This window comes from Pocillopora damicornis, chromosome 13 (genome assembly GCF_964200805.1).
Source record: "Pocillopora damicornis chromosome 13, jaPocDami1.2, whole genome shotgun sequence".
Lineage (NCBI taxonomy): Eukaryota > Metazoa > Cnidaria > Anthozoa > Scleractinia > Pocilloporidae > Pocillopora > Pocillopora damicornis.
In genome coordinates, this window is record NC_142682.1 from 20,292,932 (window position 1) to 20,316,722 (window position 23,791).

Genomic DNA, 23,791 nt, shown 5'->3' on the forward strand with positions numbered 1-23,791 from the left:
TTTTAGCTTGTCAATGTCGGTTTATAATTTATCTGCTTCGTTCAGCCAAAGAGATGAAGCTTGATAGAAAGTTGGTAATCAGAACCGTAGATTATGCCTCAGTTATCAACTGATGGCCGATAAACATCGCCAAGTATGATGAGCTAAATTCCGAGACTATCTTACACACGCGGCCTCTGTCGGTAAGCATTTGAGAATGAAAACAATTTAATCCTGTAAACAGGAGGAAAAAACTTAAAATAAACTGACTAAATGGCTGCTGATAGATGGCCGTCGAGAAAAAGGGGGACCAATAGATCATACCTTTGCGGGATATCACAATCATGTGAAGGATTTTCGTGCGGTAATACTTTAATCTTGTGACACGAGAAAAGTTAACAGTCTTCTTACATATGCCGTTGCTAATAGATACCAGGACTATTTTTCATTAAAACTTGCCTCTTTTGATAACGAAACAGAAACATCTTGCAACTTAACTCCACCACGAGATAAGCGGCCCTTGACAGAGTGTAAACGCTATGGTGTCTAATTGCTCATTTAATGGCATTAGCACATCGTTCGTAGAGTAAGTAAGGATGAAAGAACTGGGAAATGATTCTATTTTCCAAAAATGCCGGAGGAAATACTCGATGATTTTTGTTTTCAAACGAAGTTCGGTCGGGATCATCTGCTGAACCCAATTTACAAGGGTGAGAGATTGTCAACTGCTGGCATCTGCGACAGTTTTTGGGAACATTTATCAATGTCATCGTTCCAAAGCTTAATTACATTTGCAGATACTGCTGCTCGTAAGTTAACACGGATGAGAGAGGCCAGTATGACAAAACCACGGGTGTCTCAAAAGTGAGTGTGTACGCTTTCATGAAGACGCTTTGGTCAAGAAAGAAAAACAGCTACACAGACGCTCTCGGAGAATCGGCCACATCGACAAAATAGGCACAATGGATGCCAATCCATTCTCGATTGAGAGCATTCTTAAAAAGAAACCGGTTACCTCGTCCGTGAATGATACGGAGGAAACTCAGCCGTCCAAATCAAGAGAAGCACTTTCACTGGCCGTGAAACTTGCAGGTAAGCGATTAATGATGTTGCTGACACATGTCGCTATCACGTACTGTCTCAGTAAAATCGTGAAGAGTCAGATAAACCAAATTGAGCCTCCAGTGTTACACACTTCGCCGTGATCTGTGATCAGTTTGTTTTGAGTGCAAACTATACGAAACTTCATTCCTTCTGATATCATTTAATCATCTCAGTTTCGAGAGGTTATTAATTTTAAGACAACACTGGAGGAAGACTTACAACGTTCAAAATTATAGCCTCCGTAGATCTTTGATCTAAGTCAAAACAAATCACCATGTTTTTTAATAACAGAGTACTTCAGTTGAAGAGGACTGGATTAACACTGAATGAAGCTCGGTCAGTTTCTCGATGAACTGGATTAATATTGGGGCTATAGCCTGCAAAAGACGCAATATGAGCCGCAATGACCGTAATTGCGCGGCAATTTATCTTTGAAGCAAATCAAAACAAATTGTGTCTCAACATGACCAAACAGTACTTGAAGAGGAATGAATCATTACAACACATCGCTGAATTGTTTTGGAAAGACCATTGCTAATCCACTTGTGAGCAACTTTGACGAGAGCCTTTGTTTAGTCAATGTGATCTTTAACTGTTTACCGTTCGAAGTCTATTCTCCAAATTTAGAAAATCTTGCAAAACCAGTTTGGCATTGTTACCAGCCACCGACAGCCATTTTGCAGACAGTTCTTGAAGCCCAAAACCTAAGTCTAAGATGACGTCTCCGCTCTTAAAAAACATTACATCTGAGCCTCCTCTCGCGTTGTTATTTAGTATCACAGAACCAAGCTTAATTTATCCTCTATCTGAAAGCTCCACTTGATTGCGTGAAGAGTAAATGAGCACAGGTATGTCAAATAAAAGGAAATGTAAACAAGTTAAAAAGGAGCGGAAGGCTCTACGAACGGCGTAATGAGAAGTCCATCCTCAAACATCTTAAGCAAACGTCAAAAGACAAGTGAGGCGAAAGCTTTACGTGGCTTCGTACTGATTCATTGAGTATCATTGAGTTGAAATATTTTGTAAGTTTGCTCACATACACAACAGCGCGTCACCGCACCCGTTGGTTCCCTTATCGGGAATTTATCACAGCCCGATGTATTTCTCTGACCATATTGGCGCCAGCCAAGCACTAATCATGTTCGCAATGTTCAGGAATTCCAATTAGATTGCTCTCTGATTTATTGGATGTACCTTTAAATGTGTCATATGCGTTCAGGGGGCAACTGAAATGGTTCCGAAGAGAAAAGGGCATCTCTCCCAACGAATTGGTAGAAAATGTCTGGTTGATATTTTAAAAATCCGTTAATGCACGTGAGAAGCGCGGTTCAAGTACAATGTATATCCAAAAAACTTAGAAAATGAAATCATGATCTGATTATTCTGTCTAATCAGCATTTATCGACAGATGCTAATTTTAGTAACACTTTGCTGATCTTGTTGTCTTTTTTCTTATTTCATTGCCGTAGACACTATCTTCTCCTCACATTCCCACCTCAAGACAACAGCACTCTCTATGAAAAGTAAAAGAGGCTTTCACAATCCTTTACATTCACATCTCATCTTCTCTCCCTCCGTAACTCACTTTATGTTGATCAATGGAAAGAATCATTGCCACCTTGCGAACCTGACTTAACTTCTACCAACTGAAACTATGAGCAATAACCTCAGAAGAACAATTTTTTGTACATTTACTATTACCATTACTCCACAGTATTTCTTTTTCCTCGATCTAAGTTCTTGTTTTCCGTAAACTTTGTTCAAGTACCCTCTCAGCCATGTCGGTCCGATTGTACAGTTTTTACTTCAAGGGTGACCTGACATATTCTCCTTGAAACAGTATAAAGCTAACAAAAAGTACTCTACGTCTGTCGCTTATTTATTGTCCGAATTAACGGTTAACCGCCAATATCTGATTAGCCTTCTCCCCTGAGTTGCTCCACATTTCCTCGTAAATAAGTTGAGAGATTTGGTGTCGCTTACAAATTAAAAAACTGACCATGTGTCACCTTTCTCAGATGTTATCTTGGAGGCTCGACAAGAAAAGACGCGACGTACACCACGGCGCACGCGCACTGCCTTCACCCACCAACAATTAGGAATCCTGGAGAAATCCTTCAGTAAAACACACTACCCGGATGTAGAGCTCAGAGAGCAACTTGCTGAAAAAACTAACTTACAAGAAGGGAGAATTCAGGTAAACGAATAACGTTAATGGATGGATGAATTAAACTGAAATTAATGAAGTCTTCACTTTATTTTAGGTTTGGTTTAAGAATAGACGTGCTAAATACCGCAAGGAAGCAAGAACTTGCCTTCTTCTCGAGGATTACGAAAGTGAAGAGGAACAAATCCCCGCCGTTTGCCCGGTGACGCCGGCCCAATCATCGCTGCCTTTTTTTCAGTATAACACAGTTCCTTATTGTTTCAACCACAGTGAACCCTTTGATTCAATAAGAACTTATGGACACTCTTCAGCTATGTACCCCCAGTTGAGTAGACACACCCAGTTGACCTCACATGCTCACTTGACACAGCCGCTTGGAATACACGGCTGGCAGCCTGTGTCGACAAATGTGATGATGAGTAACGCACATTTTGGAGATATGTGGAATGGATGAAAAACAATTATCGAAATCGTTCAAAGTGTATTTGATAGATCACTGCAACAGATTCGAAACAGTATTTGTGTGTGTTGTGCATTTAGATCCACGTTATACGATCGTCTTTCGCCGCGACTCATCCCGAGTAGCTGACATTTATTGTACGCCTCATAAGAAAAAAAATGTTGTCGTTATATAATTCACTAGTAATAAATGCAGTGCCTAACTTGCGCGTAACGGACGCTAAAAGTCGGCGTGAGAATGTTGTACTGCAAATGAAAAAACAAATGAAATAAGGAAGATTCATTACATCGACAGAATGTGAGTCGTTGTTTTTTCGATCGAAAAAGACTAATGAATTCAAAATCAGTACATCCTATGACGATAAAAATTTTTTCTTTTCACACCTCTGTGCTTTAGTATGCAATCAATAAAGCGTCTTCTTACGTCTTATGAAAAGCTCATATCGATTTTTCAGTTATTGATGTAAAATACGGGAGAAGAGGGCTGAAAATATTCACGGAAATATCATTGTAAGAACTTTTCAAATAGCTAGTGGTGTAATAATGTTTTTCTTTTGTCGCCGTCTTAACGGAAACACATAAATACCGATTAAAATTCTGTATATAAACTTTAGAACTATGGATTTTCAGTGACAATCAGGGTAACGGTTATGACTGCTGTAAGAGAATGATTTTTAGAAAAGGTTTGTTTTGACAAATAAAAATCCAGCAGTCACAGCATCAGCCAGTAATAACTCTCATTTCCTGGACTATAGTGTTATGGACGAGCAAAACATGAATAACAGCCGTGAACTGATACAAACGGGTTTTAAGTTAATCTTTTATTTTGTTTCAATAACCTTTGATTTTAGTTCGCAGAATTAATGTTTGTCTGAAGAAGTGTTAAGACAATCCTATTACTTCATGATCTTCAAAACTCATCTCGTGAATCTAAAAATCTTCAAGCTGTTTCACTCTTTTGTTTGAAGACTTACGGATTTATATTTCGGATCGCATCTTATAAACGAAATCCCGTTGTTATTGCTTGTAGTTTCAGGTCGGCACTGGTTTTAGAAAATCCAAAAGGAATGTTAGGACAATAAAAACTGAAAGCAAACAAGATAACGCTATTACAATTAGTTATCATTGCTAATAAGAATAAAAATGTCGACAGTACGTCAAGTTGACATCAGAGAATGGATCAAAACGTTTACGGGCAGAATGACGACAAAAAGTGTGAAAGAAATTCGAAATTTTCCATGGTCGTGGAACAAAGAAAATTCTAAGGCGTCCGTGAGGATTTCAGAACCTCAGCCACAATTTTTCGTAGATTTTCTGTAAAAAGAGCTTTAGTGAAGTAATCGCCGGTAGCCGCTGACTAGTCAGGTCAAAATCATTTGTGATAGGCGCTCTGCATAACATCAGCTATGTCGAACCTTGATTAAGAATTATGTCAAATGTTGAGCTCGGTCATTGAATAGAGAAATATGTCACTCGCGAGAAAACGAAAAATTATGAGTACTCCACGCAAACCCATGCAGGCCTTTAGATTTCAAGCTTCAATACTCTACTTCTGAGCTCCGACTGAGAGGACTCGAAAGTCATTGAAGCCACCTCTCGTATATGTGACACGCCCCCTGCACATTAACTGTTGATGTAAAACGTTGTCTATTTTTCATTTCTTTCCTTTTCTCAATCAAGTCGCTGTTGAATTCAACGTAGCATCCCAGTCGTTGAGGCCCATTTGTGAGTCCAATGTTGCTGACTCGTGTCGCTTGTTTCCCTTACCCCCCTATAAAGGCCCCAAAACCTTCATTTTGAAAGGTAGACAAAGCAAAGAACGTTTAATCAGCCCACTGCTGTAATCTTATACCAGTTCCATGTTTAACCTCTGTATTTGCAGATCATCATTTTGACTTATGCTCGGAACCTTAGATAAGCTTCAATAAAGTAAAACCAACTCAGCGAGTTTATTTTTAAAAATGATAACAACAAAAAAAAGACATATATACCTTCATTCCCAGAACGTTTTTCAACTGTCTGGGTTTGCAACGAAAGCATTACTCATGAACATTTTGGATTGGACAGTTTACGTAGCACCAGTTGTATGAATTCGTTGAGTAGCTTGAAAATCTACTAAATAACACCAACCTACCTTGACAGCGACATACGGGCCGCGGTCGTAACCGAGGTTAGAGCTGATCCAGAAAACAAAGACACCATTTGGTATCTTTAACCTTAGTTTGTAATCTTCCTAAGTTAATTTTGACTATCTATCTCATCACTCTGTTTTTTTGGAAGTTTGTGTAAAAGTTCTCCATGTCACTGTTCTCCTCTTCCATGGCAGTGCACAGAATCCCTCATTTTAGGCAACACCTTTTGCTATATGCACTGCCATGACGTCAAAATGCCAAAAACGTATCCAAAAATGATAAAAATGCTATACTCTCGCAAAACAGGTTACTATCTTTTAAAACAGTGTTTCAGACAGAATAGTTGATGTGTTTGACAACTACATCAAACTCTCTTTCATTACAATCCCAAGCAGAAATTAAATTTTCATAGCAGCTGAGCACTTCTTCAAGAGAATGATTCTAAGTAATTCTCTATGGGAGTACTCATAAAATGCGACGTCATGCTAATTTGAGGTTTATAATACAGTCCCTAAATGTAGCATCAAGGACATGGACGGGCATCAAAGGAACGAAGACTTCATTGGTCATTTATATATCAATTTCATGAAATCTTTATGAAACCGTTTGAGCGACAATCACGCACGAAACATTTCGTTATGACGCGTTATGAAACTGACCATTCATCAATGGAATTCCCTTAAATTTCATGATGAATTGCTTCATTTCGTTTCCGTTTCGGAATGCACCTTGTCCCATCCTAAGTGTTAAGAGCTTAGGGATAGGAAAATATGACTTTAGTGCCTTCGTGCTCTGTATGATTAATTGAGCAGGCAACCTGTATAAGACGCGGACCTCACTTGAGGATTGATCAGACATTTCTTATATCTTAGCACATATAAAATGAGAAACCAGATTGACCTGACAAGGAAATGCCATATTTGTCTGACAATTTCAAGCTAGCCGAAGCCGAGAAACTACCAGGTCAACACTAGATGGTTCACTAAAAAAGCCGCATTTCTTATGCATTTGGTATGACCTGCCGCCCTCAGAGAAATGGTCTTCTTAGCTGCTTTAAAATTTTCCCCACCATTAGTAAAAATGATCGTATATTGTGTTTGATTACGTGATCTTCCATCTTGTAGAATGTGTATGATCTGATTAACGAAAGATTGGTAGACTTCTTTTTCTCATCAAGCTCCCGATGACTTCCGCTTGAAAATTAAGTACTAGCCCTTGCAGCCAGTATTAGTATACATGGCAGAAAAGGAAATTCTCCACAATCCTCTAACCTACTTAAATCGTTGGGAAAAACATATGTTCCCTAGAATTAAATCATAGATAGCATTAAGCTCTGCCCTCTTTTCTTTTAATGCATCAAAACTCAGCGTGTTGCCTATCTCATTTCAACTATTATGAGTACATTTCAACGCCCAGTTTTAAAACAAAGCAAACTCTTAGCACCTGCGCAGAATGAACAAGGTCAAAGTTCGCCTTGGAGAGGATCTGGCTGTCTACCCGTCTAATTTAGGTCTTTTTCTTATAGGTTAATCCTTGCTAATCTTTCGTAATCTATCAAGCTTCAAACTTTGTATTGGTCTTAAAAACATCTCCGGAGCTATATATATAAACATTACATTGTTTCTCGGATTAGGGGGTGACCGAGAAAAGAAAACGAATTTTCTGCTTCCAAACAGCCTCTAACTACACTGCATCCAAAATTACTTTTTTATAGTAGAGGATTTATTTGCCTTAAACACCTCAGCTATCTCCAGTGGCAGTACCAAACCTTCATCGGTTGAAATGATTTCCATGATGTTTCAAAAATAGACGTATCACCCGATTTAAATGCAATTAACGTAAGCTCTGTTCTGCAATGTTAACTATTTCGTCAGACCACTACCACCACGAGTCAAGCGTCGGTGAATTTCTAAGTTTACTGTTAACCTTCAAAGAGAAAGACCTACATACGATGTACAATTAGAAGGAATTTTATATTCCCGACTATTCAAGGTGTTCCCATCCCAATTCTCGGCCGCAAGAAAGAAAAAGGCCAAAACATTTCATACATCAACTAACATTTTTTCCCACGATATCATGAATACAGTATTTAGAAGGTCGCCTTCGTTAATTTTACAGTCGCAGACAACTCAAAATTAAAAATATCAAGTAAGAAAAACCAGAATAATTATCAAGCTTTAGAAGGGATTAATCTTACAATTTGAGAATTACGTTTCGTTTAAATTGGATGATATATTATTCAGAAATTAAAGGACCTCAGACTAATATCTTGGTCTTTTGAACAAACCATTAACAAATGAAACTGCCACAAATTGTCGCTGATCTTAAAGAAAGTAGTGTTATTGTTTTATACGTGAATAGATTGAGCCAATCAAGGGTCAGCGACCTCGAGGGTCATTCTAAAGTTATTACCTTAAACCAACTATCGTAAACATTCGTCTTGGATCACAAGCATTGTTCTTTAGTTACTTTTGAGACTTGACGCAAACAAGAGGGACAGTTCGCCCGCTTTTTTTTTTTTCCGATGGGAACCTTCCAAATATGATGGAAATAAACTGTCTTGCGAACATTCTTAGCAACGGATTGCGGCCATACAAACAAATTTAGAGCTGTCATAATCAATCTACAATCGAATTTGCAGCGTTTCGAGACGTCTGAGGATCAACATTCTGTTTAAAATGCTCGAAACTACTCTGTGGAATGCAGTCTCCACACGTATTACAGACGGTACGAGACAATTTTCAATTATCCTAAATTGGCTTTGAAAACGATTTCTTTTTTGCGCAGTATATAGACTTAATTCTTCCGCAGAAAGAACATCTTGCACGGAGGATGTGTGTAAGTTGAATTAATAATCAATTTAGTTTTGACTCATCTACTTATTATTAGACAAACTACGAGTACCGTAATTAGCTTTTTATAGACGCTGTTGGACAATGAAAGGCTCCGTGAAGAAGAAAGTTTAAAAATAGCTAATTGATTTGATTCGATTTCATGGGTATATGGAGAATGTATATATATATATACGATGCCTAGCTTAACGTTGACTGATTTAAACCAACAACGAAACTAGTAAGGCAGTCATTTCCCGTGAAATAAAAATTATGTTACAGTTTGCAAGGAATGGAACGTATTGAGCATGCTCTGTTCGACTGGCCCGTTATGTGCAGCTCTAGAGGTCACAGTTTCAGTTTTTTGCGAGGTTGTTTTTGCCATCGTTGGTGCTCTCTATTCAACCTTTTGCCGTTTTATTTTCAATTTCATATTATCCTATTTCAATTGGAATGCAAATAACAGTGTTGAGTAATTTTCAAGAAACTGTTAGATACTTAGGTTAATTCCGACGAAAACTAATCTTCTTAGTCGCCTACACTTTTTTTTCTTACAACACTGGATCGGTGAGCAAACAGCGGTACACGAAATAACAGTAGAATAGTCACATAAAAGGGAGTGATCCACAAACCAGGAGGATTATTAATCCATCCCGAGAAAAGGACATGGAATCATTTAATAATATATCAACAAATGCTTCGTGATGTTTACCGAGCAGAGTGGCACGGCACTCGGTTTTGCTTGAACTGTGTGACAGGAAATATATCAATCATAAGGACTGAATGAAGCTAGAACCATGCCGTACGACATTATCAACAGAAACAAATGAAGTGCCCTTCCGTACAGTTTAAGTGAGAAAAGTCCCATATACAACACTTCCATCCACATTGAACTAAAAATTGAATTAAAATTCAACATTTCAATCGAGTTCTAAGAAGTTCAACAGCAATTACTATATGGGACTCACATATCTCCGATAACTTTTCGGAGCACCAGTGGAAATAATGATAAGACAAAGATCACGGCTTCCACAAATTATGGATACACGGGTAATTAATAAGGGTACGGAATTTATGGCTCAACCTCATTTATTCTAGCATCATTTATATCTTTACCTTTCTTTTACTTTGACAATGTTCACCGAATATAATCACCGTATTGTTCTTTGAAATTCTCTACCCTAAATGTATATCAAGTAAATTTTTTTACTTTGGGTTTGTAAGCAAGAAAAAGCAACACAAGGGAATTTGACCGTGAAATTATAAGTCATAATTCGATCAATGACACCTCTCTTTCGCTTCCGTATCCATCCACCTAGAGAAACTAATTTACTTCGTATTTTGTAAAGATCAACAAGTATCGGGGACGTGTATCAGTGGCTGATACAATTCTTTTAATCAAAATAAATGATATTAAAAAAAAGTCTAGCTAATTTTCTCGATTCAGTTCCGTCGCTATCTTAACTAAATTTTGTCCTAAGAGTACCTCCATACATCCGAGTTGTGTACCAATTCTGTTTATGCTTGTGCAAACCATTAAGTTGATGCATTCAGAAACATCTACGTGTAATAGAACTTGCAGCGTATCATGAAAGCAAGCTCACATGATGTTGATCTGGGTTAATCGCGAACCCTGAAGTTCTGTGGCAATTTGCCAAAGAAAAAGAACAATTCTATTTCCAAGGTTTCCACCTACGCTAAGATAAAAAGGTGAGCACAATTGATTGGCCTCACTTTAGCTTATTTGATGTGAAACTTTTTCTTTATCTTATTTACTATCTCAAGAACAAAAACCAGCTCCTATTAACATTCCAACAAACTAGATCCTTTAATAGGCCGGTCGGCTCATTCTTTGCTCCTCTTCATCATAATGGCCAGGTTAACCTTTGAAAGTATTGTTTTTTTGATTACTCTCGCGACAAAATTCTTGAATGCCGTTTTAAATACTGTTTAGAGAAAAATTTAATGCAGATCCCTATTGAAGACTAAAAGGGTCAAATACTTGGCCACACTCTTCCATTCATTTTGCACTCTCCTCACCCTCCAGTTATGGGCCATTGTGTAATAGAAATCAAAATATATCGTCTCAAATGTTAAAATTTTCAGTTTAAGTTCACTGATTTTCTCTTCAAGTTTTTAAGTTTAATGACCTCCACTGAGTACGCCTACAAACATCCTCGTGAAAACGTCGAAAAAAATTTGAAGCGTGAAATATACATTATGTACACGACCTCGGCAATCGGATTTGTGTGCAAAGCGGACAGCTCCCCCAACACGAACATCTAAGCCAAGCTTTAGCTTTTAGCTCACAAAATAATGAAAATATTCCTGAGTATAACTACGCTTATCCTCAAAACAGGCCCAGTGACCCTACCCAATCCCATTGCTTCGCTTCTGAACGAATATAACGAAAGTTATTGAAAAAGTATCAAAACTTTAAGCAGGGAATTGAAAAAATATGTGATAATGGATCACCATTAATGTTCTCTTTTCTCTGATAAGAATTCAGCGATCGTGGTCCATGTTCCGTGATAGATTATGATAAAGCCGTATTAAACCCACAAATCAACTTTACTCTTCAGTAGCCTCGTGATAAGGTCATGCCTGGCTCATGCCGTGTTTTCCTTTTTATAACGCAGGCATGTTCATTTATTTATCTCAAAATTGCTTTCGTGAGGTAGCTTGGGCCTTCTATACGCTATGCATTCGTGCCGAATTACGCTACAGCGAGGGCCAGTAAAGAAATTGTAAAAACTCTTTTGGTAAGTTTGTTATCAGAGAGCAGATTCTAGAGACTAAATCGGATCGGATCAAAGGTTCGAGTTACTACGAGATGCAAACGTTAGGCTTTTAATTACTTTTACGTCCGAAAAAACTGCAAGTGGACTTCGTCAATTGTTACAAATTGAACGAGGTTACGAATAGCGTCAATGGTTGAATTTTGTTAGGCTCAAAAGTCACGACCGACGGTACTCCATGAATTATAGACCTTAATTGTGCATGTCAAACATTGGTGCAAGAAACGACCAAATATCAAGAACACCATGAACAATACCACCAAAATAGAGGTTGTCTTAAACATCTTAATTTCTTCAGTATAGTAAAACTAGATGAACGATTTCGTGAAGTCATTAGGGTCTCTTTGGATCCAGTAAGATTGTTTTCACAGAAAACACGATTTTGATCTCTTACATTAAGGATCAAAACCTTTCTACATTTACTATTACGTTTAACAGGATTTTTTTTACGACGCACATAGTATGAAAGATAATTTTACTTAGAGACACAGCGAGTATCATGGTTGATTTACGCCGTGTTGCCTGCTCCCAGAGAGTGCATATTTCTTTTCAATTACTAGTACAATTTGTCATTTTCCGGTAATGGTATATTGGAATTTATAAACATAGCATACACTTCCTGCAATTTGTTGACTAAACATTCAATCCTTGTGTATCTTACCTAGGCTTAAAAAAAAGCAAAAAAACTAATTTTTTAAAATTATAACCTAAAGTTTAAAGAATCATTATTGAGTTAAGATGGCCTTTTAGTATGAGTTCTGATTCATGGAAGCTATCTCTGAGTTCCTCGACAAAATATAACTGCCAGTTTACGTGATCTCGTGACTATTTGATTGTTTTAATAATCAGCTTAGTTTGACAATCAAAGTTTTCGACTCAAATCTGGTTAAGAAACTCACAAGCCGTAATAAAAACTGTTTAATCTCGGAAAAGGAAAACTTATAACCATGTTTGTACGCAAAACAACTGTATATACATTGGTCAAAATTAATCATCTTTCCTTTTTAATTTCTATGACCATAATTGTCGCCAATAATCACCTTCCCATGCAAATTTTTCATCTTGGAAAACTCCCGTAAAAACCGAACTGTTGCTGGAAAGAGTCACCGACTTTCTCTCATCGAGGAATTTTCATCTAAAAAGTTTATCTGAAGAACAATTATGACCTTAAAAAAACTGTACACAGGTAACCGACGGATGGAAGATAAACTTTTTTATACTTTTATGAGATTTAGAAATATGGAAAGTAAAGAGTTTAACGGAAGTACAACAATGAAAACTCGTAAGTTTTCTGTTTCTTTGGAAAGTTACGTGTTTCTAAAAGTATTCGATTAAAGTTTTTCAAGAAACATTTTAATACTCTAGTTACTAAAAATATGTTAAATGCCGTAAGCTTAAAATATTCTCACGTATAACAGAAACGTTTAAAACCAACCAAAGACCTGGATAGGTCGTGTGTGGGCATGCGTCAGCATATCGCGCAATTTTAAATCACATTTGAACTTGTTATGTCACGATAAAGTGATTTGTTATTCCTTTGTGATGAAGATCCTATCTTTGTCATTTGCCTTTTGGTCCTGTAAAGATAAATTGCTAAAAAAAATTCACTTTGTTCCCCTTTTTAACCAAAGTTATACCTTTCGTGCGATGTTGCTGCGCGGCGAAGCAGGGTTAAGCATTCCCTTGGTGGATTTGCAAATTTGGCGCAGTCCCGCTATCACGCAATGACTGGATTCATCGCGTGTTCAGTAGATTGTTGTGAGCCCTCCTTACTCGATGAGAAGCCCGTAATAATCAATCATATAAGAAGTCTCATTAGCAAATAATCTCTTTAAATCCCAGTGTAAACTATGATTTGACGACACCACTACGCTGTAGGAAGAAACATCCTTATTGATCGGTAAGAATTCTGGACACTGGCGGATTCTTGGTAAAAGGCTAGAGATATTTCGAAGAATCAGAGGATTCGTACATAGGAAAAGGCTATGAAAACGTTGTTTTCAAACCGGTAATCTGGCCTTTATCCGAAAAAATGCAATACGTTAATCTTTTTATTAAAATTTAAGCTGCAGTATTACACCAGTATTTGTTTAGCGCACAAACTTCAAATCTTTAACCCACGGGTTCCCTCTTGTGATTGTTCTTTCGCTTTAAATCAACATCAACATGCATCTTCAATAACCAACTGGCGTTTAGTCGCTTTTGTAAGAAATACGTAGTGTTTTCAGGAGACAGACTCGCATGCCACATTAACTTTGTCAATCTCCAGTTATAGTCAGCTAATCGAAAATCGCTTTAAATCATTTCCATCCGACTGCCCGTATAAATATATAACGCTAATACTAATACTCTATAAGCATTATCCTTTCAAAAACACGTTTCGTAACTACAAGGAATCACTGGTCTCGTAAAAATAATTTTGAAGTCATTTCGTGTATCTTCTACGGTACTGAACTAGCAGTACTTTAAACACCGCCTTGGTATTTTCCATGTATACATCTGGCATTGGAATTTTTTCCTGAGCGAAACAAAAAATGTCTCAAAGGTATAAAGCAGGACTAGACAGGATTAGTAAATGCCTTAAAGAGTGACAGAATTAGGCTTTCACAATGAGCTCACAGAGTAGTTACTTCTTCAATACTAAACAAACAACCCATCACGCATATAATGCAAGACGGATGAGGAATGACGGATGCGCTTAACTATGCGGTACAAAGCCAAAACGGGGACAGTCTACATATTCAGAGTCAACAGTCAGTTAGTACATAGAAAGCGAGAGGATAGTTCTCGGTTCAGCTAAGGAGGCAAGGTATCCCAATTTTTTCTAAATATTTTACGGTCTGTATTGGTCATGTTTTAATTAAGCGAAGGTTTATTTCGAAGATTTTACCACATTGGGGAGGAAACTGTCCCACAACTAAAACTAAGTTTGAATTAACAGAGCACAACTAAGCTCAGTGGCTTTATAGAAAGTACGTCTTTAAAAAGTTTTTGTACTTTCAAAGGATGCACTTAAGGCAGAGAATTCAACTGGGTTAAAGCTGAACGTTTTATCTATTGATGATGAATGATCAATAATTGCCAATTTCCGTTCAAAGTATATATTTCCTAATTTAACGCGTTTCATAAGCGTCATGAATTTGCCTGAGCACAAATTCATGATTATCTATAGTTTTACCACAATTTAAAAGTACCTCTCTCTTGGCTCCGATAAAGAAGAATACATGCGGGATCAACAAGTAGCACGTCTGGCATAAAATAAAAATATTAGTTTCCTCAACAGTGATGTTTCAGTATGTAAAAAAACGAGAAAAAAGCATAACTCGTTCCATATAGCAGTCTAAAAAGAGAAAAGCGACTGCGATCCGATGTTTGCAGTATGACTACGCATGAAATAACAGAGAATCCTCTAACATATGTTCTCAATATTCCTGACAGCTTCTGAAACGCGCTCACTCCTCCTTGTTGTAAAAAATAACGCTTATGGACATTTAACACCAGGTTAAAATTCAACAATGCGGAAGGGTTAGCTGGTGGTGAGTTAGGCGGCAGAAAACGGATTTTGTTCTCTATATTACCAGGGCAAACCATTATTACTTTCGCAATTCTGGTAACGATGACAAGAAATGCCATAAAAGAATAATGATAATACTGGCCCTCTTTGACATGGCTGGTACCACTGGCGTGGGGCTGGAATAGCGTGACAGAAATATAGGATTACCAAAACGTGCACGTCCAAAAATACTGTAAAGCGATTTCAGCGAGGTTAAGAAGGGATCAACCGTGTTATGTTTGGCTGCGAACGGAAAAAAGATTTGTATTTTGTGGCCGGTGACGTATCTTACATACTTGGCGAAGTGGCGCGATTATGCGCGAACAGAGACGAGTCACCTGTAATCCGCCCTCTCGAGGCAAGAAGCTAGCAACTGAAATGGCTGAAAATCACGTTCACCAACTTTTACCAGGATAGTTTAGTTTTGTGTTATGTCATTCCGATAATCACGAGGAAGCAACGTGTTTGACTTAAGTTTAGAGCAATTTTTTCGAAGCAATTTTAAGAAATCTCTCACTTAAATTTCAATGAGGGGAAACGATAAAAGAAAAAAAAATTGTATACTACTGATTTCTACATAATGGCAAATGCGAAACCATTGCGACGATTGTTTAACTATTCAAGAAAGTTACCACAAGAGCTATACGTAGCTTTGTTGCATAAATCGCTCACAAATCGTGAATAACAGACTCAAATAGACTTTATTATAAACAGTTCCTCAGCAATGGAAAATATACGTTTTGCAAAATAGTGGAATGTTATTTAAATATTCTTCTTATATCTATAGTCACCAATTAAACCTTTTTGAAAGTAGGCGGTTGAAAATGAAAAGGCAATGGGCTTATTTCTATTTTTTTCCAAAGCTGCGTCACTGCTGGTTAAAAAGATCTTCAGACTAGTCAGAAAAATTACTGAAACTAGACAGCGGGCGTTGACGAGTCTAAACTAAATTGAATTAAAGAAAAACAGTTCACTAAAAGGATATTACATTTACAGTCACTTTTCTTTGCGGAAAGGGATTAACAAAATGAAAGATAGAAAGTAAGACTATGCCCAAAAAAATATCACACACGTGAGCGATATACCTCCATATATAAGATAATCACCCAATTCATTGTATTAATCATTTAGTAATACAATAAAACTGAAGTAACCGAGGCAATTTCCGTATTTTTATGATAGAAGACCAACGGTGCTGCTTTATGTTTTTTCTAATTTTAGAAAGCTGCCAAAATATGTTTAAACGTGTTAAATTTACTCATAACCATACATCATATCCGTTTGAGTGGGATTTTTTCGTCTCCTGTCAGTATAATATAGATCGTAAGGTTGTGTCATGCAGTTTGTTACCAAAAGTTACGAAAGAAGGGCGTGCATATTGTCGCAATTTTAAAGGCACTTGGCTCACTGGTTTCCAGAAAATATCATGATCTAGGATGATCATAGTTTTCTACTTTAATTAACTACCCTTTGCTTCGTTGTAGGCGTACAAAAGCCTCTTCAAGGAGGTCTACAACACTGCAATTTTAAGCCTATCAATCATTGTCAGTTGCGCGAATTTCTTGAGCAAACGATCGGCATTACAAACAGATTGATATGTGTACATAGTGATCTAACTGGTTTAGGTAATGTAGTACGGATGCTCTTTCCTTTAAGCGCGATTTGCTTTACCCCACTGCTAGGAAATGAACAGCGCTCAAATAGCAAATGAAATGAAGGGTTTCGGCATGACTGTTTTGATACTAAAGCTCGAACGGATTACCTTTTAATATCGGTACACTTTTCATAGTGTATATATAATTTTACAGATTGACGCCCTTACAGGAAGTGTTTTGTGACTGAGTTACGGTATATACAGTCTCACAAAGCAAAGTATTAGACTCTTTGAATGGCGGCCTAATCACAGCCTAGAAATTTTGGAAAAAAAGTAAGGAGGAAGGGTTTGGTTAGAGCAAAGAGAATCCTTTCAGTGTAATTTTTGCCATATGCCATGTTATCAATAGTTACACAGTTAGGAAATCGTTATAGGATTTTGAGCTGTCTCCACGCCTATTTATCACTTTGTTTTCAAACGAAGATGAAAAGAGGTAAATTGTCTTTCTTTACTTTCAACCATAGCTACGCGATCTGGTTCGATTGCATTAACTTCTTTAGTATACTAATGGCGTAAAAAAACTTACATTAGTCCAACAACTTTTTTCACTTTATCTTGCAATAAGTCCAAAATTTGTTATAGGATTTCGGGGTTGTCTCGTCGTCTTTACGCTTATCAACTTAGACAAGAATAAAGAAGCAGAGAGAAGTAACGAAAGTATCAAATCTTCTTATAAATTGCTAAAATCACTCGGTAATCTTCTAGATTTAGGCGATTCGATTAGAAAAAGGCGGGGTTCATATAACTCATGTCTATAAAGGCTATTGTGTAAAACCAGGGCTTTCACTATGTGAGAGAGAGCTGCTAAGTAAGCCCATCTTCTTCGCTACGTCAGCACGTTACTTACTGTGTGAAATGAGAATTGCTAGCACGTTAAAATCCTCTTTCTATCCGCAGAGAGCTGAAGTAGAGACAAGAAGCAACATCCTCTCTCACCTTTGTCACCAAGGCTAGCTTTCAGTGGGACTTTCCTAAACCATCTTCAATAAAACCTCAAACTTACTTTAAAGATCATGGAGTCAGATTTGAGTTCTTCTTCATTTTCTATTGATAACATACTGAAACCCGACAAATGCGATTCTACACAAGAACCTCGCTCTGCAGACCGAGCATTAACGTTAGCAGAACGTCTGGCAGGTGAGCCGCGAAAAGTTTTGTCTCTGACCCCTCCTCGCAGCGTTATGAAAGAGAAAATTTCTTTCAATTAAATTTCCCTCAGAATATTCATAGCCGTTTTTGTAACTTAATTTCAAAGTAACTTAGATATATTGACAAGAACTTGAGACCCTTTAGTAAAGGGAAGGCCCTAAGAGGAAAATTCTTTGCATTCGCTGTTTCTTTATATGTTCTTAAAATATTTTATGCTTAAGCAAAGGCAAAGAGAACCTTGGCCAAGAGCTGTTTACGAGGAATCGGAAGCCATGTGTTTCCGCGCTGACACAAAATAAGTCTCCAACTCATTCCTACGGCCAATTCAGCTACATTGGAGTCTGAAAACCCTACTGCACAGAGTCCTCCTCAACCCACCTTTTAGGGACTAACTCATTAATAAGTAGAGAAATGTAGAAGTTCATGAAATGCTTTAAGTAACATAAAAAGGCCAGTTTCAGTTTTATTTCCCAATTAGTAACAGGTGAAGCCAGGAGTGTACGTTTGCAATTTGATTGTTTTTTTGATGGTCTTCTCTCGATATTAAACATGCCAGTTCAGCCCAAGTTCATTTTTCTTCCAGATATAATACTTGAGGTACATTATGGTTCATCCAGAGGGAAACATCGGCGAACACGCACCGCCTTCACCCACCAACAACTACAGATACTGGAAAACACTTTCTCAAAGACGCATTATCCGGATGTAGTGATGCGGGAGCAGTTAGCGGCCTACATTAACATTCCAGAATCACGAATTCAGGTGAGGCCTGAGTCGCAAGGGACACTTTAGGAATCTTCCACAGGGATTTACCGCCTGATTCTCCAAATCCCCACCCATTTCCAAGCTAAAGCACGCCATCTTACATACTTGTTTTCTGACCTGGCCTATTAAATCCCTTCCTGTTTTCAGACCTGAAATTTGATGGCTGCACGCGATTTGATGACTCGTTGTTTTATAATAAAGCAAGATCAATAAACCCAAATCACGACACTGATTTGTTCTGGGAATCTTTGAAAATAGGAAAAAAAATTTTATAAAACTTTTCACCTCGGTGGATTTAGGAGTCAAGAGTAAAACGAGCAGAAAGACAGGGGTAGAACCTTGAATGTTAGTTCGTCAGAGCCAACATATACCAAAGAGGCAGCAATAAACCAAAAGGGAAAAAGTCTGTTAAAGGATGGAGATTATTAACTCGGATTAAAATTGACGGACTTAAACAATTTGGACTGAAGTGTTAAGAGGTACTCACCGTGACGTGGCTCTTCAGTAGTTGCTGTCACACCTTTTGGTAACCCGTTTGCCTCTTTGGCTTCAAATTGAAAAGCGATAAATCAATTTCCTCGAATCTAGCTAATTTTCAGAATGAACTTATCGACACGTCTTTTTGTTCCCACTTTTCACTGGCACCGAAACCATTCAATTTTGACAATACGTCGCTGGTTATGAAAAACTTTCTCCAAACTTGAAAATTGACGCATATTGGCGGCATAAGTGATCCCTCACACGGCATGCTATACGAAACGATGTAAGGCCTACTGACGAGACATTCTCCCTATATCCCCCACAAATAGCATTCCTTTGCACAAGATCATTGCTTATGCGCATGAAATGCGTTGAAAAGCTGACATTTGCGTTGTAGGTATGGTTCAAAAACCGACGAGCCAAGTACAGGAAACAGATGAAAGACGGAGAGGAGCTAACAACGAGTGAAATGGAAAATAAAGCCCTGGAGAATCATTTCAACAGCCATGATGCGCCATGGAATCCGCAACATTTTTACACAACCAACAGTCTGCCCTTCGGTCCGGGAAGTGCTGTTTCACCCCACAGCAACTTCGCACCATACTCCTGGTCTGCCGTTCCTTTGTACGCTTCCAGCCCATGTGGTTGCTTACCATCGTATTCAGATAATCAAAGGAGATCCTCCTGGTCGTGCACGGCATGTTACGAAAATACAGATGTAAAAGGCCACTTACAATGAGCGTGATTTGTTTGAAATAAGTCATAAACGTTAAAATAATGTAAGAGAGATTCAAACTCAATAGTTAAACGATGTTCCCAATATCATCACTAGATTTCGTCATTCCCATCATTTTTATATTTTCCTTTTTTTGGCTGAACAAAACTTGGAAATTACAGAAAATAGCTACGCTTAAAAGTCGTTTCATTCGTGTATTTTGTAACTGTAATTGTTTGTCAACAGCCAATTGTACATATGTCGAACTGTGACGTAAAATGAAAGGTCTTCCTGCCAAGGAAAATAAGGATATTTCAGGTGACGTGAACATGTCAAATATATAAACAGGTTATGTATAATGAAGTATTCGATTTATTTCTCTTAAGTCAGGGATCAAGGTTACATTTGGATAAAATGCTATTACGTAGAAAACATCATAAAATTGAGTAACTAAGGAAAAAATGTGTATAAGTTATATATGTTTACCATAATAACATAGGTTTCCTATTTTAAGTTAACAATTGTGACAGCTGATATACGGAAAACTCATCCTAGAATAAAAATATATCATAAAAATGTGATAATTCTTCCAGCTTTGTTTTAATTCAGCTTAAAATAGATGAAAGTCTGGTTCGGGGATTAAACTTAAAGATAGTTCGGGTTCTTATAGAAAGTAAAGGAGCCGACAAAGAACTATGACACTGCAGACATGATATTTTCCTCACTTTCCGGATTTTAGGTAATTACAGGGTCAACCACATCAACGCGGTTTGTTGTTATAGATTGCTAATACAGAGGCGGTGTAGAAATTCCATTCGAAAACTTAGTTTGTCCTATTTCTCTGGAGTTAAAACATGTCAACAGTTGTTGGATGGTGTTTTAAGTCAAAAAGTGATATTTCGATTGAAGTTTAGACCTTATTTTCGCTATTCTGGCCCCAAATGTTAGCGAAGAAAACTATGAATAAAATCTTTGAGCAATCGTGACAGTAAATACCATAATAAAAATCCAGTTAAAGCTACGTCATGGCTAATGCATCTTAAAAAATTATCGTCAGTTATGTTAATCTTCGCCATTCTTAACCATATTTTTCATGTTCAGTTGATTCCTACACCGTTTTGGTGTTTGAATAGTCATTCAAACTGTTACTTAAGGTTTTCGTCTTTTTTCAAAACAATTAATTTTTTTAACGCGAAGGTGATAATGCCTATCAAAGGACCAAATTTAAATGAAACACAAACCGAGAAAAAATAAATCTTCAAAAGTGTTATCGTCTTTTTGCTGAATTGTTGGGTAGATCATCTATTATTCCCATTTTGTTCTTATTGCTTACATCACGACGAGCTCAAAACCATTCTTTCCCATTAATCTTATTAACCTTAATTCTCAAATACACGAAATCTCCCAATCAACTCCATTCTGTTAATTTCTTCACTTCCGCCTTACTCTTGTGTGTCAAATCAAGACATTCGGATGAAAAAATACTCACGTCATCCAAACAAATTTGGGTTCAATTGTGCCAGAGTTTACCGTCTGGTGATGTGTATTTGACGTCACTAACACCATGGACAAAGTACTTTTCAAGCTAAATGTTCACATTTTTGACGCATTCCCGCATTCTTGAACTTCTTTCCATTTAAGACAGCATTTTTCATTTTTTGGGTCATGTTTGTTTATTTTTTACATTAGTTTGTTTTATTTTCGCTGTGAATGAATGGCAGACTTCACGTTGCACGCTAATTTTGTTTTTAAATTACTAGTTACCCTGGAGTGGTTAACCCATGCATGATTCATTTATGAGCGGGAGATCGAAAACAACATTATCTAGCTAAGGTTTCAGGCTCCTTCTTTGTTCATGAGAGAACGCGAATAATACTTTCCTTCACGTTTGTCAGCGTTAGACACTTTTAATTGCAGACTAATTCCTACCTTTTTGATCTGTTTTGTTAGTCAAAATTAAAATTCACGTTTCATTTTGGTTATCTTAAAAATTCCACACTGTGAAATCGAGCAATATTTGTGCGCACATAGTGCAAACCTTTCGCTTTGACTTTTAAATATTAGCAATGTACATGCTATTTGTCAAATGCGCCTCGCTTATAAGCTTAAGTACCAGAAGACTCCTATTTTTCAGTAAAAGTTATCGCGTCCTTCATTGCACTAAAAGTTGTCTGTCTGTTCTTCGCCAATGTGGAACAAATCTACTAAACTGGCAATCGCAATATACATTTTTTAAATTGTAAATTAAATTGGTGGTGAGTTTCATTCATCGGTGGTGAGTTTCATTCCCAGAAACAGACCTAAAGCTGATGAGTCTCAATTTTTCTATTGAACAAGTATGGGTTCAAAGCTCGTACCAGTTTATTTCATTTTTTACACCTACATTGTGGTTTCTTTCAAGGGGTTAAAGGCGCAGATGTAAAAAATTTATCAGTTTCTACATCTGGTATTTATCTTGGTATACAAGGTGCTTCCAGCTTATGCAGATAAAACTTGGAGTGAAATCAGGTATTCCCGCGAAGAGGTGATTATGTATTAAACAGCAGTGTGGTTTTGCTCGCCTAAATTATTTAAATTAAAGTCACAGTCTTTATATATTTTCATGAAACAGAAAATTTGATTTTCCTCAGAGAAGTGTCCCAAAGATTCTTTTTAGCAAGGGGAGCTAGGTATAACAGTCGAGACTAGCATGGATTCCGGACGATTTTTGTAAAAAAAGTTTGCAGTGAAAGCAACCCAAGGACTTTTTATGGTTGTTGGACCTGGGAGAAATTGCTGCAACTCGAGGTATGCATATTTGATAAGCCGATCTCATGACATGTGGATCCCTAACCATTTTGGCTCAGCGCAGGAAGGCACATCGGGCTTCCTCCTTATCTTAAAACTCTTTCGGAAGATCAGAGGAGATCTTGGAAATTTTAAGTACTGTGTGGTCCTCGCTACTTTACGATAGTTAACACCCACAATGAAATTGATGGTTTCGTATCCGAGTGTTGTAATCAAAAGAGTCAAATAAATGTTCGTAATTATAATCATCCATGTTATCGTCCTCGTTAATTAGAGCAAGGAGCTTGGAAGTATTTTACCCTTCTCTCAAGAATAATTTGGCGTCCGCACCGGCATTCACGCATAGGTTCTTAAGCCCGATCTCTGTATCAAGAGAACAAAGATAAATGCTAAAGTAAGTTAATAAGGGGGACCCTCTAAGAAACCACGATTAAGTTGTACTGCGATAGAAAGAATTCCTTCCTTTGAAGTACGCTGACACAAATTTTTCATTAAAGTTTTCCAGAACTAACTTGATTGCTGCTCAAGTAAAGAGCGATAGATTCCTTCTCAAATTAAATTATCATCTATCAAAATCCTTGCGATGACAGGATAATGGTTTTCTATAATACTAGAGAATTCGAACATTTTTGATGTGCTGATAACCTTGGGATTTCGTAGTTTTTCTTTGTTTTTCTTTCATAAGAAAACGTCTATCTCTTACAGATTGTTGAGGATGGTGCACACGTAGAAAAACACGTAGAGCTATCAAATATCCCTTCGTTCTCATTCTGTTGTTGCAGTCATTGCTTTGGGTGTTTTCACTGTGTGTGGCCTCAGTACACGTCATATGGGCCAACAGAAATTCTGCCTATTTGTAAACGTTGGTTTTTAGTGGACTCTAACAAAATAATAGAGTAAACGGCATTCAGTTATCAAAATTTGTCAAATTTCAGAAACTTAATAAGGTTTGTCAACTTACACGCGGTATTGCATAAAAGCATAAATGTAATCTTCAGTCATCAGCATGATGCAAAGATTAAATACAAGGGTATGCGAAATAAAGACGGTTTGGTTAATACACAGAAAGTAAAGTTTCGTTACAGGTCTGGCTATTTGTCTCATTTATGATAATAGCAAGGGTATGATGATGATGTTAACGGTCGACTTTGGAAAAGCCAATAATAACCTTCTGAGTAAGAGATCAAATTGCCTTCAGGAAAGTTTCACATGCTCCGC

General features: G+C 37.4%; 2 protein-coding genes across 5 annotated transcripts; both read left to right on the forward strand.

Moving 5' to 3' along the window:
- Window positions 1-500: 500 nt before the first annotated feature.
- On the forward strand, window positions 501-4,320 carry LOC113664956 (paired mesoderm homeobox protein 2). The gene is made up of 3 exons (XM_027180588.2): window positions 501-1,071; window positions 3,102-3,280; window positions 3,348-4,320. Exons 1-3 carry the CDS (start codon window positions 942-944, stop codon window positions 3,702-3,704), a joined length of 666 nt encoding a protein of 221 aa, XP_027036389.2. The 5' UTR covers window positions 501-941; the 3' UTR covers window positions 3,705-4,320.
- A 7,012-nt stretch (window positions 4,321-11,332) lies between these two features.
- On the forward strand, window positions 11,333-20,367 carry LOC113664612 (diencephalon/mesencephalon homeobox protein 1-A). Of its 4 annotated transcripts, none has more exons than XM_089191585.1 (4): window positions 11,333-11,434; window positions 17,575-17,814; window positions 18,410-18,588; window positions 19,469-20,367. In XM_089191585.1, the coding sequence occupies exons 2-4, from the start codon at window positions 17,691-17,693 to the stop codon at window positions 19,808-19,810; spliced, it is 645 nt and encodes a 214-aa protein (XP_089047711.1). In that variant the 5' UTR covers window positions 11,333-11,434; window positions 17,575-17,690; the 3' UTR covers window positions 19,811-20,367. The 4 variants fall into 4 exon arrangements, with proteins under 4 accessions (XP_089047711.1, XP_027036040.1, XP_089047712.1 ...); XM_027180239.2 differs by lacking the exon at window positions 11,333-11,434 and adding an exon at window positions 14,195-14,279; XM_089191586.1 differs by lacking the exon at window positions 11,333-11,434 and adding an exon at window positions 16,686-16,950.
- The last annotated feature ends 3,424 nt before the right edge of the window (window positions 20,368-23,791 follow it).